Source organism: Danio aesculapii, chromosome 15 (genome assembly GCF_903798145.1).
Source record: "Danio aesculapii chromosome 15, fDanAes4.1, whole genome shotgun sequence".
Classification (NCBI taxonomy): Eukaryota; Metazoa; Chordata; class Actinopteri; order Cypriniformes; family Danionidae; genus Danio; species Danio aesculapii.
Genome location: NC_079449.1, coordinates 27,591,579 through 27,607,576, shown reverse-complemented (window position 1 = coordinate 27,607,576; position 15,998 = coordinate 27,591,579). Strand labels below are relative to the sequence as shown.

The following is a 15,998-nucleotide window of genomic DNA, read 5'->3' as shown; positions in this document are numbered from 1 at the left end:
TGTATTAACAGATGTTTTGGAAATCTTAGCACAGTTCTATTGTAGCACACTGCTAACGTTTCTTACAGCATTGAGTTCATGTTTGTTTGCTTAAACTGCTAGCATGTTTTATTTAATTTAGGGTTTTGCTAACATTTGACATAACATTTGTAACATGTTTAAACAAATGTCTAACCTGTTTCTAACATGTTTTCAACAAGCTGCTAGCATGTTCCAACTGGCTAGCATGTTTAGCACATTTCTAACCAATGTTACTGCCAAGTTTTTATTTTTTTTTAACTAAATCTAAGTCAGAATGATAAGCTTACATCTTAAGATTTATTTGTAAATCAGTATAACAGCATAGAATTAGTGATGTGTGTGTTGACATCTGTTTGCTTTCTGCAGGATTACCCATCAGGCACAGTGATTTGTGTATTCTGCTTCAGCTCGCTCACCTGCAAACAAGATTGTAAAATGCTTCAGAGGAGAAGCCAAAACTTTGTCTAAACAAGTAAGTGCTGTGTTATTCAGTCCTACTGGTCTGGTAGTAGTCGTAGACTTTTATAACAGCTGGCTTGAGGTTTTTAACGGAGAAGATCCTTTTAATACGAAATGGAAGCCGGAAACTTAAGTTACTTCGAATCTGTAAACAATTTAAAACACATGTTCAGATTAAATGATTAAATCAGTGCAACAGTATTTTAACAGACTGGCAGTGAATTGTCATCAAAGTGCTTGTCAATATAATCCATACATTAACATTCCCACCTCGTGTAGATATACGATAATATGCTCATCACTGGATTCAACACGACTTACTGCTTTCTTTACCTTAGAAAAAAAAAAAAAACAAAACGTTTTTTAAGCACATGCTAAAATACTCAAAAAGCAAAACTGCTTTACCTCATCCATAAAGATTGGTTCAGCACTGAAACCAGACAAGAGTTTCATATCTACAATGATCATGTTAGAAGTCTCAACATATTGTATTCCCTTATATCTGAAAAAAAGAAAAAGAACATTTAGGGTTATATCACACCATTCTTAATTAAAAACTGGATATGGATATAGGCATTTTGGACCAAAGTCAATGGGAGCAGGACATTTCTAATAATGACCAGGCATTATTTCCATCTTTTTGTCATCATAACAGTTTAAAATGTTTATTACACTGCTCTCTGGAATACTTGATTTTGATTGGTCAATCACGGCATTCCAGGCTCATCCTGATTATGTTACTATGAATCACTTTGACTATTAGTGAGTACACTGATATACATATTTATATGCTTATCTGTCTCACTGTTCTTGACTCTTTGGTGCCATTTTGTGACTGCAAATTAAGTTAATGAAAAAATTGAGATCAGATTTTGGGGCTAATTGTTTTCTTTCATGGCAAGTAGCAGTAGTAGTAGCCCTCAGTCTTATATAAGACTCATCACTGTCACTTTTAGCCTGCCGTTCAATCGCATTACAAGAGGGTTAGGGCAAATACCAACAGTATTTTCTGTCTTCTTAAAAGTACAAAATGCTGTAAAGCCAAAGCCCTTTCAAGCATTTACAGTTATCATTAGTGTTTTTAGTTGATTAAAATGCTTTTGTGGACACACAAAATATAAATATGTCCTTACACTATGTTTAATATGACGTCCAGGATTTGCCCATCTGTGTTCTGGCACATTCCCTCAGTCTTAACAGAGATTTCTAATTTCTTAGATTCCTTTGGAGTAGGGATATTGTAGAAAAGAGACATCTAGAAGAGAGTCACAGAACATTAGAACATCTTGTGAAGCAGTCACCCATGTTTTAAATTTTTGCTGGACTTCACAGACCTGCACAGACACACAGGCTGAGCCCTTGACTTCAATGCTGTATTTTCCTGGCACATTGGCCAGCTGCTTCTCCTGGTACAGTAACTTGTTGTCCTGATTGACATCAAAGCGGTGAAAGTCTCCTGCTGACTGTACAGTCACTGTGCTGGAGCCGTCAGAGCTGAACACTTTGGTGGCGTACAAAGATAGAGCCTGAAGAGCCACCACTGTGTCCTGGGAAAGAAATGAGTTCAGTCATCTGACAATTTTAGCCATTCAGCAATAATGTGTTTGATTTGAGGAACCTGTGTGGAGGAGAATCCTCCATAGGCATTCTGCTGCTTCACAAGCCAGCTGACAATCCTGTTAGCAAAGCCTAGATCAGCTGGAGTGAGTGAATCTGCAGTGAGAACAGCTAACAGCACATATGAGCTGATCTCCACATCCAGAGAATCAGAGTCATCAGCAGATGCAGACTGAGACCAGTGTACAAGAGGACCTTTAGGACACAAATAAGGACCCATTATAAATCCTGATCCGCTGATCAGTGCTTATTACAGAGATCATACCTTCTGAAATCCCAATGTTCTTAAGCTTGTTCAAAAGGCTGTCCCGAACCTCTTTGTCTTTTGCCAGACTGAAAGTATAGCTTAGCAAAGCAGAGGTGTAAAGGTTTCGAATAACACCAGCATACTGCTTTAAGTGTGACAGGCCTTTACTGACAGCCGGATCCTACAACAGAAACGGTGCAGGTGACAAATATGTTCGAGCCTTTATGTTAATATGTTAAAAAAACAAACAGTTTCAGTGTTTGAAACAAACAGTAGAGCTTTCTGACCGTAACTGGTATGTTCAGCTCAAGTAGTGATGCGGTTATATAGGCAGTGATGGTCACGCTGTCACTAACACCACCCTAAAATATGCAGATTACAAATGTGAGATCTTTTATCTAAATGTTGATTATTTATTAAGTAATGAGGATTTCTCTTAATCAAGAAAAAAACAACAACTCGAGAATTAAAACTGCTTAAGATAAAAAGACGTCTTTTCAGATTATATCATGTCTTTTTATTGTTTTAAGCACACATCTACAAATATAGTTTTGATGTATATTAACATTTTGGTTGAGCCACAAACCACCTTATAAAAAACTAGACATTATGAAAAGCCAATATGGTGTGGCTAAATATTAACTTCGATATAAATGGCCCTGGGAGTACGTAAGTAAGTATAATAACAGTTTACTAAAGAAATAAGAATAAGTAAATACAACACTGGTGACATGATTTGTTGATGTTTTTGAAAGATCTGATATTAATGTCTCTTCTCCATTAACTTACAGTAAAATTTACTGTGAAATCTTATTTAAATACATTAAAATTGGAAGAATAATTGAAAGTTTAAAACACATTCAAATAGAAAACTATTTTTATGTAAATAATATTTTACATTGTTACTGTAGTGTATATTTGACCAAGTTAACGCAGCCTTGATGAGCAGAAAACACTTCCTTTAAAAAAATAAAAGAAATAAGTTTGTGAAAAATGTTTGTAATTATTTGTAATTTTATTAATTTATAAATTTAACTTTTAATCTATAATTAATTTGTAACTGTAACAGCTGTGTGACAACAGTCTGTGAATGTAACCAGCTTCTAATGGTATAAATGTATTCATTCAATTTTTTATAATCACACTTCATAAAAACAGGCTGCAGAAACACTTTGATAGACATTCTCGCATTATATATGTTATCAGAGGGGGAAAGCCTTGCCCATTAGTAACAATCTCTCCCTCTTTAGCACCTCATTAGATCTCAGTCTTGTTTTTGAATCTGCCACTATGCTGACACATAGGCGTTTGTAGCTCTGCACTCTTTTGAAAAGAGCACATTAATTTGAATTTAAAGTGATCAAAGGATCAATGGAATTAAGATCAAAGCCTAAAAAGAACAGTTTCTAAAACATTATATGTGTGGTATTTTGAGCTGAAACTTCACATACACTATGAACATCATGTAAAAAAGGGCATGCAAAGTCCCCTTTGAATTTTGTTTAAACAATGTTTAGATCCTTTTATTTGAAAAATGAACAAAATAGGACACAATTCTCAAATTTATATTAAAAGTTAGTTTGTAGTGTTTTACCTTCATTCTGTTATTGAAGAGTTTTCCTTTGATTTGATATGAACCATCTGGTTGTTGATGGCTCACCAGCCATTCCTTTGATTTCTCGATTTTTGGGGGGTCAATGAAGATGTAATCTTGTGCTTTCCCGAAAGTCCTCAGCACAAACGCGGTCAGCCTGTTAGTTCATTCAGTTCAATGTAGTTATTTAGACCCATTTGAAAATTTGGGATGTAGTTGTCATGATATTACTAGCTTTTAATTTGAATTAATATTCATTACAGGACAGCTGTTGAAGTTCAGTGCAAGAGTTCATATTAACAGCAAAAAGAAATCTTACCATGTGTTGCCTTCACCTTGACCAAATGTAGTATATGACCCATCCAAATTTAAATAGTTCAGTTGCCTCTGATAACCTGTGCAGTATTTTGATTGAGATTATTTCCTTTAGATACGCTGGAAAAACATATGAAATTCTTCTGAATGGCTCTCACCGCTCTTAAGGAAGCCAGAGGCTCTCTCTCGAATGGCTGATGTGAGCTGCTTTGTGTTCTCCAGATACTGCAGAATGTAAATGTTGGGAGAAAGAACAGCAATATTTTGTTCTCCACAGCCGTATGGCATTCGTAATAAACCATCAAGGTTCTTCAGAGCACGGCCCAATAAGTCTCCTACAAGAGGACATGTGAATGTACTTTTCTACATTAGATGTGAATGATATGATGCTAAGATATGACTTTACCAAGCACTGAAACAGTGGCTCTTCCTGAACCCTCTATCACAGTTTGTGGAAAAGCCAGCTCTACCTCCTCCAAGTGATTTTGCCCTGTTAGAGAAGGCACAACATAAACTTCAAGAACCAATCAAAATCTTTTTTATGAAAGATTACCTTTTGGAAAATTACCTTTGGGGCAAAGCAGCCAGCTGTGGCTTTTAGTTTTTTCGATTCCTTCAGCCTGTGGGACACAGGTTCATGTCACCAGAATTTAAAGCTTCTCATGCTCAATGACCTTTATAAAGGTACAGTTTTAGACAATATGAGTGTCTCTAGACAATACATTTTTTTACCCACATTGACACGCAGACTCCGTGTGACAGTGTCAATGCGTCCTCTCTCTGGCACACTCACAAGCTCATTGTCACACACAGTCTGGGACGCCTCTGCCTCTGCACTGACTGTAATATTCACCACTCCTGCAACACGTGACATGTACGTGAAGATACAGCAGACGCAAATACTGAGAAACAATGATTCAGACTGGATAAGTCACCAAGAACAGAAGGAGTGAGGATCCATTTAAAGGTTTTTCTTCCATTAGCACAGAGACAGGATGAATACTGATCATCAGAGGAGGCTTTGAGAGTGTAGTCTGAGGAAGGAGCTGGACTCACTTTAACCTGTCAATCAAGCACATGTGATTAGTGGAATATTTGATCTGATTGGATCAGGCTGAATCTGAAATCTCACCATGATGCACTTGGACAGATAGTTGAAGACAGTGGCCTTGAGCTCAAAGATCTCCCCACGAACGATGGAGTAAGGCAGAGAGAGCTCCAGGAAGAAGGGCTGGAAAACTGTCAGCTGAGCAGGAGGAGCCAAACCCAGATCTGTGGAGGACAGACAGAAGGCCTCCGTCTCCCAAGAGGTGATGGTGTCAGGAACTGTGACAGGAACCTTAGCTGATCCAGAGTCTCTAAAAAATAATCTGGATTTACTAATACCTTGTTTAACAGACAAACATGAAACATAATAAGCATCTTCATCCTTTCTAGTCCATTATTTACTCACCCAACCTCTACAATTTCCCAGATCCAAGTTTCTGGAAAGAATGTGCGAATTGTTTCTTCAGGCAAGAGAGAGGTGCTCAAAGCTGGAAGTGGGCCTGGTATAACTCCTTCAGCTCTAGCTCCAGCTCCAACTGGACCTCTTGCTGGAATAACGGCTCCTGCACCTAATAATACATCACTATTATTATTATTATTATGAACTACATTATTGTTGTTGATGATGTATCTATGACATAATTAATACTAATGCATGGTTATCTTAATGTTTGATTTTTAAAGATTTGAGAAGGAAAAAAAGGTTGTATTTACTGGAAACTATATTGACAGTTAATAAATATATAAAATAATTACAATCATACAGTGTTAAAATATTGTTCTTAGGTTTTGTTCTTAGTTTTTTATTTAAAATATGAAACACAAATAGATTATATTTGAATTTTACTTTTCTATTATTTATTTAAATTGTAGTAGATAATGATAATAACTGTTTTACTACAGACCTGGAATTATAATACATTTCAGTTAATATTATAATAACTCAGAAATGTTCTCATTTAGAGAATCTATTTAATGAAACTGAAGCCTTTGTACTTTGACACTGAGTAACACATACTATACTAGCCACATCATTTTGTTTGACAAGAGTTCATATTGAAGCCAGCCTGATATGGTAATGGTATCCTCCACAGCTTATAGATGATGCTACTATGCTACAGTATAAGAAGCAATCTGTGCATTTAATCTAGTGGTCCTCATCCCCACTGAGCCACCCCTCTAAAATATACACCAGCAAAATAAATTTGTAAAGAGATCTGTGCAAGAAACTGAAGATCAATACAGACACAGCCTCTCCTGAGCATGTCTAATAATAATGTTAAATGTTGTGAATCTGTCATATTCACTATTTTATCTGATATGTAGTTCCACGTCAATCATTCGGACCTTACATTATTCTTGTAAGCTACAATGGTTAAACGTAATATTTCACTTCACAGTCTGATGTTGTTTTAGGTAATATTGTCATTTAAATATGGCGTTATTTTGTTTTGAGTGCATGGTTAATAAACAATGAAATGAATAGGCATTGGCAAATAACTTTTATTCCTGTTTGTTGCGCCTGCCAGACTTGTTATATCTCTATTCCCCATCAGTGGCGCTCACCCACACTTTAAGAAATGCTGCACTAAACGTTTACTGCATGTTAAGGTCTCCATACTGTGGCATGTTAGTCTGTTCAGTTAAAGAAATAAATGGTTTCAGTGATTAATTATGATTACTAAAATACTGTAGAATAAATTAGAATAGAATAGAGCAGAAAGCTCGCTTGACATCTTCTCTCCTTCATATCTGAAATAATGTTATGTCCCTGGGTTTGAGCTAAAAAATCTTCTCTAATCATCTACTGAAGAAAAAAGTCACTTACATCTTGGATAACCTGAGGGTGAGAATATTAACTGTAATTTTGTAAAATTGTAAATTTGGTTTGACAAAGGAAAAATCCTTAAAATCAATACACATATACTGTACATATTGATGCACACATGCCCATTTAAGAAGAAAATAACACACTTATACAGTAACAATATTCTATACACAGTATATGATATGCTCACATAAGCACAATCACACTCCAGTTACTAGTGCATATATCTAAGGTACACTTTAGATGTTGCACTTAATCAATAAATAGTTGATTAAACTATTAAACTATAAATCATTGATTCTTTTTATAATCCCAGTGGCCTTTTATTTACAGAATGCTAGCATTTTGAGTGCCATTTGCACATGTTGTTATGCTGGTACAGAGTATATACAGAAATCAGAGAGTGAAATTCAATACAATACAATTTAAAAATGATATAAAATTTAATACCTTGCAAAATAGCATTTAGGACTTTTTAAATACTTTTTAAGGGCCTTAAATTTCTCTATATTGATTTATCAACTTTTAATACTTTTTAATACCCCGCAGATGCCCGGTGGTAAAAATGTGCCATTAAAGTAGACACTCATTTTGCATTAAGGTTAACGATTAATCAGTTTATTGATTATTAATCTAAACATTGATCACTCAAGGGAATTTAACATACTCTTCAAGGTTAACTATTCCTGTAAAGACATTTTAAGATTCATACAGGTTATTCTTGCTCCAAGTATAAACATACATAAAAATATAGAAAGATCCTATTCCTGACCTGATTCTCCCAATAAACCGAAACCCGGAATTGCAGGAGGACCTAGTCCACCTGGAACAGCTCCATAACCAAAACCAACACCATAACCTGCAAATCAACAAGACACCTAATTTATATGTGTGCGTATATATATATATATATATATATATATATATATATATATATATATATATATATATATGTACAAACATACTGCTCAAAAAATAAAAGGCAACATTTAAACAATACAATATAACTCCAAGTATTCCCTTTATTTTTTGAACAGTATATATGTATAAAGCGAGAGAGAGAGAGAGAGAGAGATAACAAACAGATGTCTTACCACCATAGGCTCTGTGAAACAATACATCTCTGAATTTAACACAATGTGGGATTCTAATAACCAAATTCGTTGCCACCTTTAATCCCATGTTCTGTTTCCGATGAAAATGTAAAAAAAATCAAGAGATAAAGTCTGTTACATCAACTGCACAGTTTTAATTGTGATGTATCTTTCACACTACACACAAACCCCCCCAGAACCCCCAAAAACTTTAAATACGTACCTTGAAAGTCTCATACACAGCATCTTCTGTACTTCCTGAAAGAGGGGGGTACATATTATGGTAGGATGGTACTGCTCCATATTGAGAAATAGCAGGCATAAACCGCAAACTTCTTTTGGATCTAAATTTTAAGCATTCCATCGGATCTTCAACATCATGTGTAAAAGTCATTGTTGGCAACATTTTAAACACCTGTTAAAATGTGACAGGAATACAGTGACATAGCCATTTCAGAGTGAAGAATGTTCACTGAAGAAGCTTGAGGACAGGTCTGAAACACATTACTTTGTCAGCATCCAGGCGTCGTCCTGACTCCAGTATCAGAACGCTCTGATCTACAGAACTGATGCCACACAGTGAACCAGGCTGAGCTGAGAGCTGGAGAGTGTTTTCTTCACCTGGAACTGCACTAGTTGGTGAAAACTGCAGCGAGACCTATGACACAACATTTTAACCAATCTCTAAACATTTTCACTAATGATTAGAAGATTATTGGGAATATATCTGGTTCATCCTGAAACAACATTTGTGTATAATCAGTATATATATATATATATATATATATATATATATATATATATATATATATATATATATATATATATAATTTTTTTTTTACTATAGACCATTTCAGTGTGGTCTTATCATTGGCCCATGAACATTTCCTGCTTGTTATCAAACTATTTTTATAACTGTAACAAGAGGTAATTCAATCATGACATCATGTTAAAACAGCTACCATAACATTATTTATTAATATATGTCTCTTTTTGGATTCTTGGAAGCTATAGAAATTAAAAATATAAAACAGGAAGTTCATTGGGACCATAGTTTTTGTTTACATTCCTCAAAATGGTCTATATAATGCACAGTAAAAATTTGGCATAAATTAATTTACTTGTCCAAATAGAATAATGACAAACAGTTTTGAACATAGGCATTAAACTATGGATTTAATTGCGATAATAAATAACTGAACATCAGTGATAAATAATATGCTTGAATAAAATAAATTATTCAAGCATAATAGTACGGTACAATGTGTAATAATCCATTCTGGACAGTAAAAATTCTTTCACCTGACAGACTGCTCATACTGTATATAATGTTCTTGACATTTGTGTTCTTCTAGGCTGTCAATAGACTGATTGTGTCATTGTACTTTTTATTTCTCTCAGTGGAAAATGGTGTCGATAAAAAGTATGTCCACATAGTGCTTTGTTGAAAAGCTTGATAATGAGTAGTTGGTGATTTTCTAACATAAATGCAATCACCATATTCTTATAGACTCACCTTGTTTTCAAAACATTTCTCAGTTTGAAACGTTTTGGACGCAGCAAGTACGTTCTCACTGGGCAGCACACAGTACGCCAAAAACTGTAATTCTGGAGCCATCCGAGAGCTAATAGGGACTTTAAACGTCACTTCTCCACTCACTACTCTGTCAGAGCCTCCGTTCAGCTCAATGCTCTCATACCCGTGAGAGACTATTTGTGCTCTTGATAAAACCTGACAATGAAGTGAAAAGCACAGAAAGTAAAATAGCTGAATGACAAAAATGTCCAGCATTTTGCTTCATCTCTGCACCCACCAGATAGACTATGGTGACACTTTCAGCAGTCTCTCCAGCAATAGTGTACTGCACGGTCACTGAAATCTCCACTTCGCATTTCAGCGGTTCCTCCAGAGCCTTTATATCCAGTTGGCTCTTATTAAATGGATCTTGTTTGGGCTTTTTTTGCAGGGTTTTGTGCGCAGAATCAAAACTGAATGGAACAAACTCTGGAGTGCTTAATAAACTTGCCTGTGAGATCAAAGATCACATGATCACAACTTACTAAAGAAAAACTGATGTAATGAAATACCTATTTCTAATTAGAATTTGCTATGTATCATAGATCGTTCTGAATGGAAAGTATCTGCATGGTGGCACAGAATTAACACAAGGATGGGATACAAATAAAAAGCTTACCGATAAAATTAAAGTTGTACCTATCCCAAAGGACGTATCAATGGTAAAATTAGCCAGCCCATTGATGTCTGTGATTAGTTCTGTAATTCCAGATGGAAGATAAACAACCAACTTAATGTTAGAAACTGGCTGTCCATTGGATAGCTCAACTTTAACCTGGTGGAAAAAAGAATATACAAGTCAATAAATAAAGCAACAACACTGCAGAACTGAATGCAGTAACCAAAGTCAAAACTTACATTTCTATAAAATGGACCACCAATTTGGTTTTCAGAAACATTTTATTAACATGTGAAATGCAATTAATTATTAATTAGAAATGTAAATTAAATAGCGTACCTTGGCCTTTATGACTGATCCTTCCTCATAAAAATCGGGCACGTCAATAAATTTGACCGTACCAATAATATATGACAATGTGACTTTTCCAGTCCCTATCTCTGTGACATCTGGAAAACATAAAGTTTTAAAAATCATCAAGCATTCATTCAATCATTCATTTTCCTTCGGCTTAGTCTCTACTTCAGAGGTCACCACAGCGGAATGAACTGGCAACTATTCCAGCATAAGACCCACAGCGGATGCCCTTTCAGCGGCAAACAAGTATTGGAAAACACCCATTCACACACACACACACACACACACACACAGACACACACACACACACACACACACACACACACACACTACGAACAATTTAGTTTATTCAATTCACCTATCCAGCATGTGTTTGGACAATGGAGGACCTGGAGGAAACCCACGTGAACATGGGGAGAACATGCAAACTCCACACAGAAATGCCAACTGGCCCAGCCGGGACTAGAACCAGCGACCTTCTTGCTGTGAGATGACAGTGCTAACCACTAAGCCACCATGCCACCACTCATCAAGCATGTGCAATTTGGATTTGGAAAGTTACCTGGTCTCTTTTGTTTTCATGTTTGTTACAATACACACCTGTTCCCTCCTCAGTAATGGTTGCAGTGAACTCGAGAGACTGCGATGTAATGTATTCCACTACTGATTTTTGAATAAAGGATAACAAGGGGAACATCTCAAAGACGCAGCCAGTCTTGTTCAGCTGAAAAAAAAGTGCACTGTTAAACGTTGCCACAATTTTACAGTTAGCTACTGCAAAAACATAAGAAGTCAAATTTCACATACATTCTTTACAGTTTACTACTGTAATTTACACTGCATTGTGGGTCATTTTAAAACTTTTACAGTAACTTACTGCATATTAGGATTCTACAGTATTCTACTATAATGAAAGTAATATTGAATCACGAAATGTATTTAAAATAGATTGATGAAAGAAAATTACTTTTGTAAACTACTTTAAATGGATATAATAACAATGAATATTAAAAATGCTGTTGTACATGATCTCGTCACTTGTTTGGAATTCATTGAATTCAATAATAAATACTAAAAATAAAGGTTTTTCCGATGGTGTAAAACGTAAATAAATTACAGTAAAAGTACTATAAAAATTGTCATACTGTAAAATTAGAATGTGGTAAAGGGCATTTTACCATAAAAAAAAGTTGCGGTAAGGATGTTTGACTGTAACATTAAATTGCGTTAAGGCCCTGGTACTGTAAAACACATTTACAGGTAAGTTACACTGCCAATAAGTTACTGCAAACATACAATGTGTGTATGCATGTTTTACATGTTTCTTAAATAAATGCAGTAAGCAATTTAAACAAGAGAATATTTAATCATACTTACTACTGTTGACCCAGTAACACAAAATGGAATTTGATACTGGGAAGCAAAATAAGTATTGACTATTCTGGATGAGCAGAGTGTCATTTTTACCCTTCCCTGAACAGGCCGTCCATGGGTGTATCTGTTGAAAGCATACTTTAGGTTAACAAAGTCTTCCTGCTAAATGTGCTCAAATGTATTGTTTTAACCAACTCACCTCCCGCACACCCCCAGCTTTACTTCCTTTTCATTGCCTCTCACTATCTTTGGCTTATGTATTTTCACTTCGAATTTCGGTAGAACTGAACCATAAAGAAAACTGTAATGTTAGCATTCCAAACAGACACAGAGTATTACACTCTCTTAATGGTTCCATATAGTACCATTAACATTCATGGAAATGTTTCATTGCATAATTCACTTTGCATTTCTATCATAGAAAAGGGCTATGTTCAGACTGTCAGTGTCTGGAACTGACAACAGGAACGAAAATGGTTGTCAGTCTGGTATTTTAGTGAATACATGTGCATGCTTTTGCATTCAACACAGTTGCAACTACATCTATAGCACTGACTCTACAAGTTTAGATGTGAGATTTGAAATGAGACTAAATCGCTGTTCAATATAGTTAAGCTGTAATCGGCCAATTGTCCTGCTGGTAATCCCATAACTCTTCTTACAATGCACAAAGAACTTTATTCACAAAGCACTCCTAGATCTATGCCAATTTAAGTGATACTTAAAAGTTATCATTCACTCAAACATGAATATGCTGTCATCATTAATTCATAATCTGCTTGTTCTAAACATTTATTTATGCTTAGTCCCTTATACATCAGGGGTTGCCACAGCGGAATGAATCGCCAACTTATCCAGCATGTTTTACGCAGCGCATGCCCTTCCAGCTGCAACCCAGTACTGGCAACACCCATACATGCTCACATTCACACTCATACACTACAGCCAATTTCTTTTATTAATTTTCTTTTCGGCTTAGTCCCACAGCGGAATGAACCGCCAATTTGTCCAGCATACATTTTTTACGCAGCGGATGCCCGTCTAGTAGCAACCCAACACTGGGAAACACCAATACACACTACGGCCAATTTAGCTCATTCAATTCACCTATAGCGCGTGTCTGGACTGTGGGGGGAACTGGAGCACCCAGAGGAAACTCATGCCAACACGGAGAGAACATGCAAACTCCACACAGAAACACCAACTGGTCCAGCTGGGACTTGAACCAGCAACCTTCTTGGTGTGAGGCAATAGTGCTAACCACTGAGCCATTGTGCTGCCCGTTTAAACATGTTTGGGATTTTTTTTTATCAGTTAAACACAGAAGATATTTTGAAGAATGTTGGAAATTGATAGCCACTGACTTCTATGGTACAGTGTAAAACATGCAGGGTTCCACACAATTCATGCACAATTCACAATTCATTCATGTTGTCCCAACACAAATCAATTAAGTCAATGGAACAAATTTAAGTGGATTGAACATAAAATAATTAAATTTCCTAAAAAAAGTCTCTAGAATTGTGTTGAGTGTAGTTTTCTCCCTTACTATGGATGTCAATGGTTACCTGATTTCAACATCCTTCAAAAGCGTTTTGTGATCTTCAAAAGGGATATGGAACCACAAACTTTCATTTTTGGGTGAACACTTTAGTTTTAATAACATACTCTAAAAATAATGCTTATACCCACCATATTCTTTAACCTGAAAATATTCTAGAAATGTTCCCTTGCTGGTCTCAACTGACAGCTGATATGAACCAACAGAAGCCTCTTGGTTCAGTGAATGGGAAAGCTGCAGAATCTTGCCGTGGGTGGATGTGGTATTAATCCACTGATTAATTCTGTTTCCTCGATTGTCCTGTTTTCATGAGAAGGTACTGAAGATATTCAACACGCCCATTCAAAACAAAACCAAGGTAAAACAAAGGTAAAACCAAAGAAATTAAGTTTACCTGGATTGCTATCAGTTTGTACTGTGGATACAGACAGATACCATTAGTTCAGGTTTGCATAACACTGAATTTTTACCCATGGTTTACTCTGAGTTCAAAGGCTGAAAGCGCACTCCAAATATTTGTATAGACATATACAGTTGAAGTCAGATTTATTGGCCCCCCTTTGAATTTTTTTTTCTTTTTTAAACATTTCCCAAATGATGTTTAACAGAGCACGGAAATTTTCACAGTATGTCTGATAATATTTTTTCTTCTGGAGAAAGTCTTATTTGTTTTATTTCGGCAAGAATAAAAGCTGTGTTCAATTTTTTAAAAAAGATTTTAAGGTCAATATTATTAGCCCCTTTAAGCTATATATTTTTTTCGATAGTCTACAGAACAAACCATCGTTATACAATAACTTGCCTAATTACACTAACTTGCCTAGTTAAACTTATTAACCTAGTTATACCTTTAAATATCACTTTAAGCTATATAGAAGCGTCTTGAAAAATATCTAGTAAAATATTATTTACTGTCATCATGGTAAAGATAAAATAAATCAGTTATTAGAAATGAGTTATTAAAACTATTATGTTTAGAAATGTGTTGAAAAAATCTGCTCTGTTATACAGAAATTGAGGAAAAAATAAACAGGGGGCTAATAAATCTGATTTCAACTGTAAATATACACAAAGACCCAATTCCAAAATAAACTCACAATTTAAATAAATAATGGTGTATTTTGCAAGTTTTTAAAATATTACACTTTAAATGCAAACAATAAATTGCAACCTACTGTTTCATCAACTGGTTTAAAGTCAAAGTCAATTGTGAAAATCCTGAATTGAACTGCAAGATATAAAATGTATGTTATTTGTCAAATCAAGTGCATAATAGCAGTTTAGCTTATTGTAAAAGTAAAAATACCTGTTTTTCCAGGATTGTAGATTGGTTTATCAATTTTAATTAGAGTCAGTGGATTATGTGAAACGAACTTGACTTTTCTCTTTTCTATCAGATGTGTGTATTTCCCTTGAGCTTCTACATGAATCTCCTGCATGGACGCTGACTCAGGAGCCTGTTAAACAAATATTCCAAGACGTTTAACCTACAATAAGCATGAATGTGCTATTTTAAACTACTCCCATATAGCATTCTGTGAATAATATAATGTTAATAACTTGAAAGTCAAGGCAGCGATGGAATTCCTTCAATGTTTTCTCCTGCAGAAGTGTTCGGTTCTGGTTACTGCTAACTAGAGTAATGGTAAGCTGCATATTTTCTTCTGGTTTCAGAAGGCTCATGCATAATTTAGCCTCCGAGCCTGATCTTATAATGGCTGGAAATGTCACCATAAAATTCCTGCAAAACCAAGTTATGGTGAGTGACAAACTATCGATAGTATTTCAATGACAAACATGCACATACTGTACAAACAAACATCAAAGGACACTCAAATGAACTGATACTTTTTTAAAAAGTTGCAACACTTACGGTTTAGACGTTCCTTGACTGACAAAAAACAGTAAAAAACATGTTATTAATATTCCTCCTTTGAGAATCAAAGCCATCATGGAGAAATGCAAAAAATGTTTACAAGAAGTGTTTAAACCTTTTCCAAGCACAGTGTTTATGTATTGGACTGGACATATGACCTTTGTGATGATTAACCCAGGGAATAGCAGGATTACTCATATTTAAAAAAAAACAATAATAATCAAACCCAATTAACTAAATGAACAACACTTACATAATATGCTATAATATTAGTGATGTTCTTATAGCTTTTTACCACAATTATTTTATTGAGTTTTATTATATTTACTGATCTATCTTAAACTGAGGGTTTTAAAAAAACATAGTGAAATCTAAATAAATAGGTTTTCCATTGATTTTGACATTTTTTTGGA

The 15,998-nt window shown here is 35.2% G+C and overlaps 1 protein-coding gene across 1 annotated transcript in view; it reads right to left on the bottom strand.

Annotated features, from left to right (window-relative positions):
- The window catches only part of LOC130241744 (alpha-2-macroglobulin-like protein 1), a 15,828-nt gene extending 112 nt beyond the window's left edge, over positions 1–15,716 (bottom strand). The window contains exons 1-35 of the mRNA XM_056473683.1: positions 15,583–15,716; positions 15,270–15,450; positions 15,016–15,166; positions 14,885–14,937; positions 14,104–14,124; positions 13,841–14,009; positions 12,348–12,432; positions 12,152–12,272; positions 11,375–11,498; positions 10,757–10,866; positions 10,418–10,573; positions 10,037–10,249; positions 9,739–9,954; positions 8,731–8,880; positions 8,446–8,637; positions 8,223–8,313; positions 7,901–7,987; positions 5,707–5,869; positions 5,386–5,611; positions 5,189–5,315; positions 4,990–5,111; positions 4,822–4,873; positions 4,660–4,743; positions 4,412–4,588; positions 4,258–4,333; positions 3,939–4,095; positions 2,632–2,706; positions 2,363–2,525; positions 2,099–2,292; positions 1,815–2,027; positions 1,614–1,735; positions 886–982; positions 751–813; positions 520–625; positions 1–437 (exon numbers count right to left, since the gene is read on the bottom strand). The exon at positions 1–437 is cut by the window's left edge and continues 112 nt beyond it. Of these exons, the coding sequence (XP_056329658.1) occupies positions 397–437; positions 520–625; positions 751–813; positions 886–982; positions 1,614–1,735; positions 1,815–2,027; positions 2,099–2,292; positions 2,363–2,525; positions 2,632–2,706; positions 3,939–4,095; positions 4,258–4,333; positions 4,412–4,588; positions 4,660–4,743; positions 4,822–4,873; positions 4,990–5,111; positions 5,189–5,315; positions 5,386–5,611; positions 5,707–5,869; positions 7,901–7,987; positions 8,223–8,313; positions 8,446–8,637; positions 8,731–8,880; positions 9,739–9,954; positions 10,037–10,249; positions 10,418–10,573; positions 10,757–10,866; positions 11,375–11,498; positions 12,152–12,272; positions 12,348–12,432; positions 13,841–14,009; positions 14,104–14,124; positions 14,885–14,937; positions 15,016–15,166; positions 15,270–15,450; positions 15,583–15,662 (4,458 nt within the window). The 5' untranslated portion in view covers positions 15,663–15,716 and the 3' untranslated portion in view covers positions 1–396. The remainder of the gene's footprint in view (positions 438–519; positions 626–750; positions 814–885; positions 983–1,613; positions 1,736–1,814; positions 2,028–2,098; positions 2,293–2,362; positions 2,526–2,631; positions 2,707–3,938; positions 4,096–4,257; positions 4,334–4,411; positions 4,589–4,659; positions 4,744–4,821; positions 4,874–4,989; positions 5,112–5,188; positions 5,316–5,385; positions 5,612–5,706; positions 5,870–7,900; positions 7,988–8,222; positions 8,314–8,445; positions 8,638–8,730; positions 8,881–9,738; positions 9,955–10,036; positions 10,250–10,417; positions 10,574–10,756; positions 10,867–11,374; positions 11,499–12,151; positions 12,273–12,347; positions 12,433–13,840; positions 14,010–14,103; positions 14,125–14,884; positions 14,938–15,015; positions 15,167–15,269; positions 15,451–15,582) is intronic.
- Between the last annotated feature and the right edge of the window lie 282 nt (positions 15,717–15,998).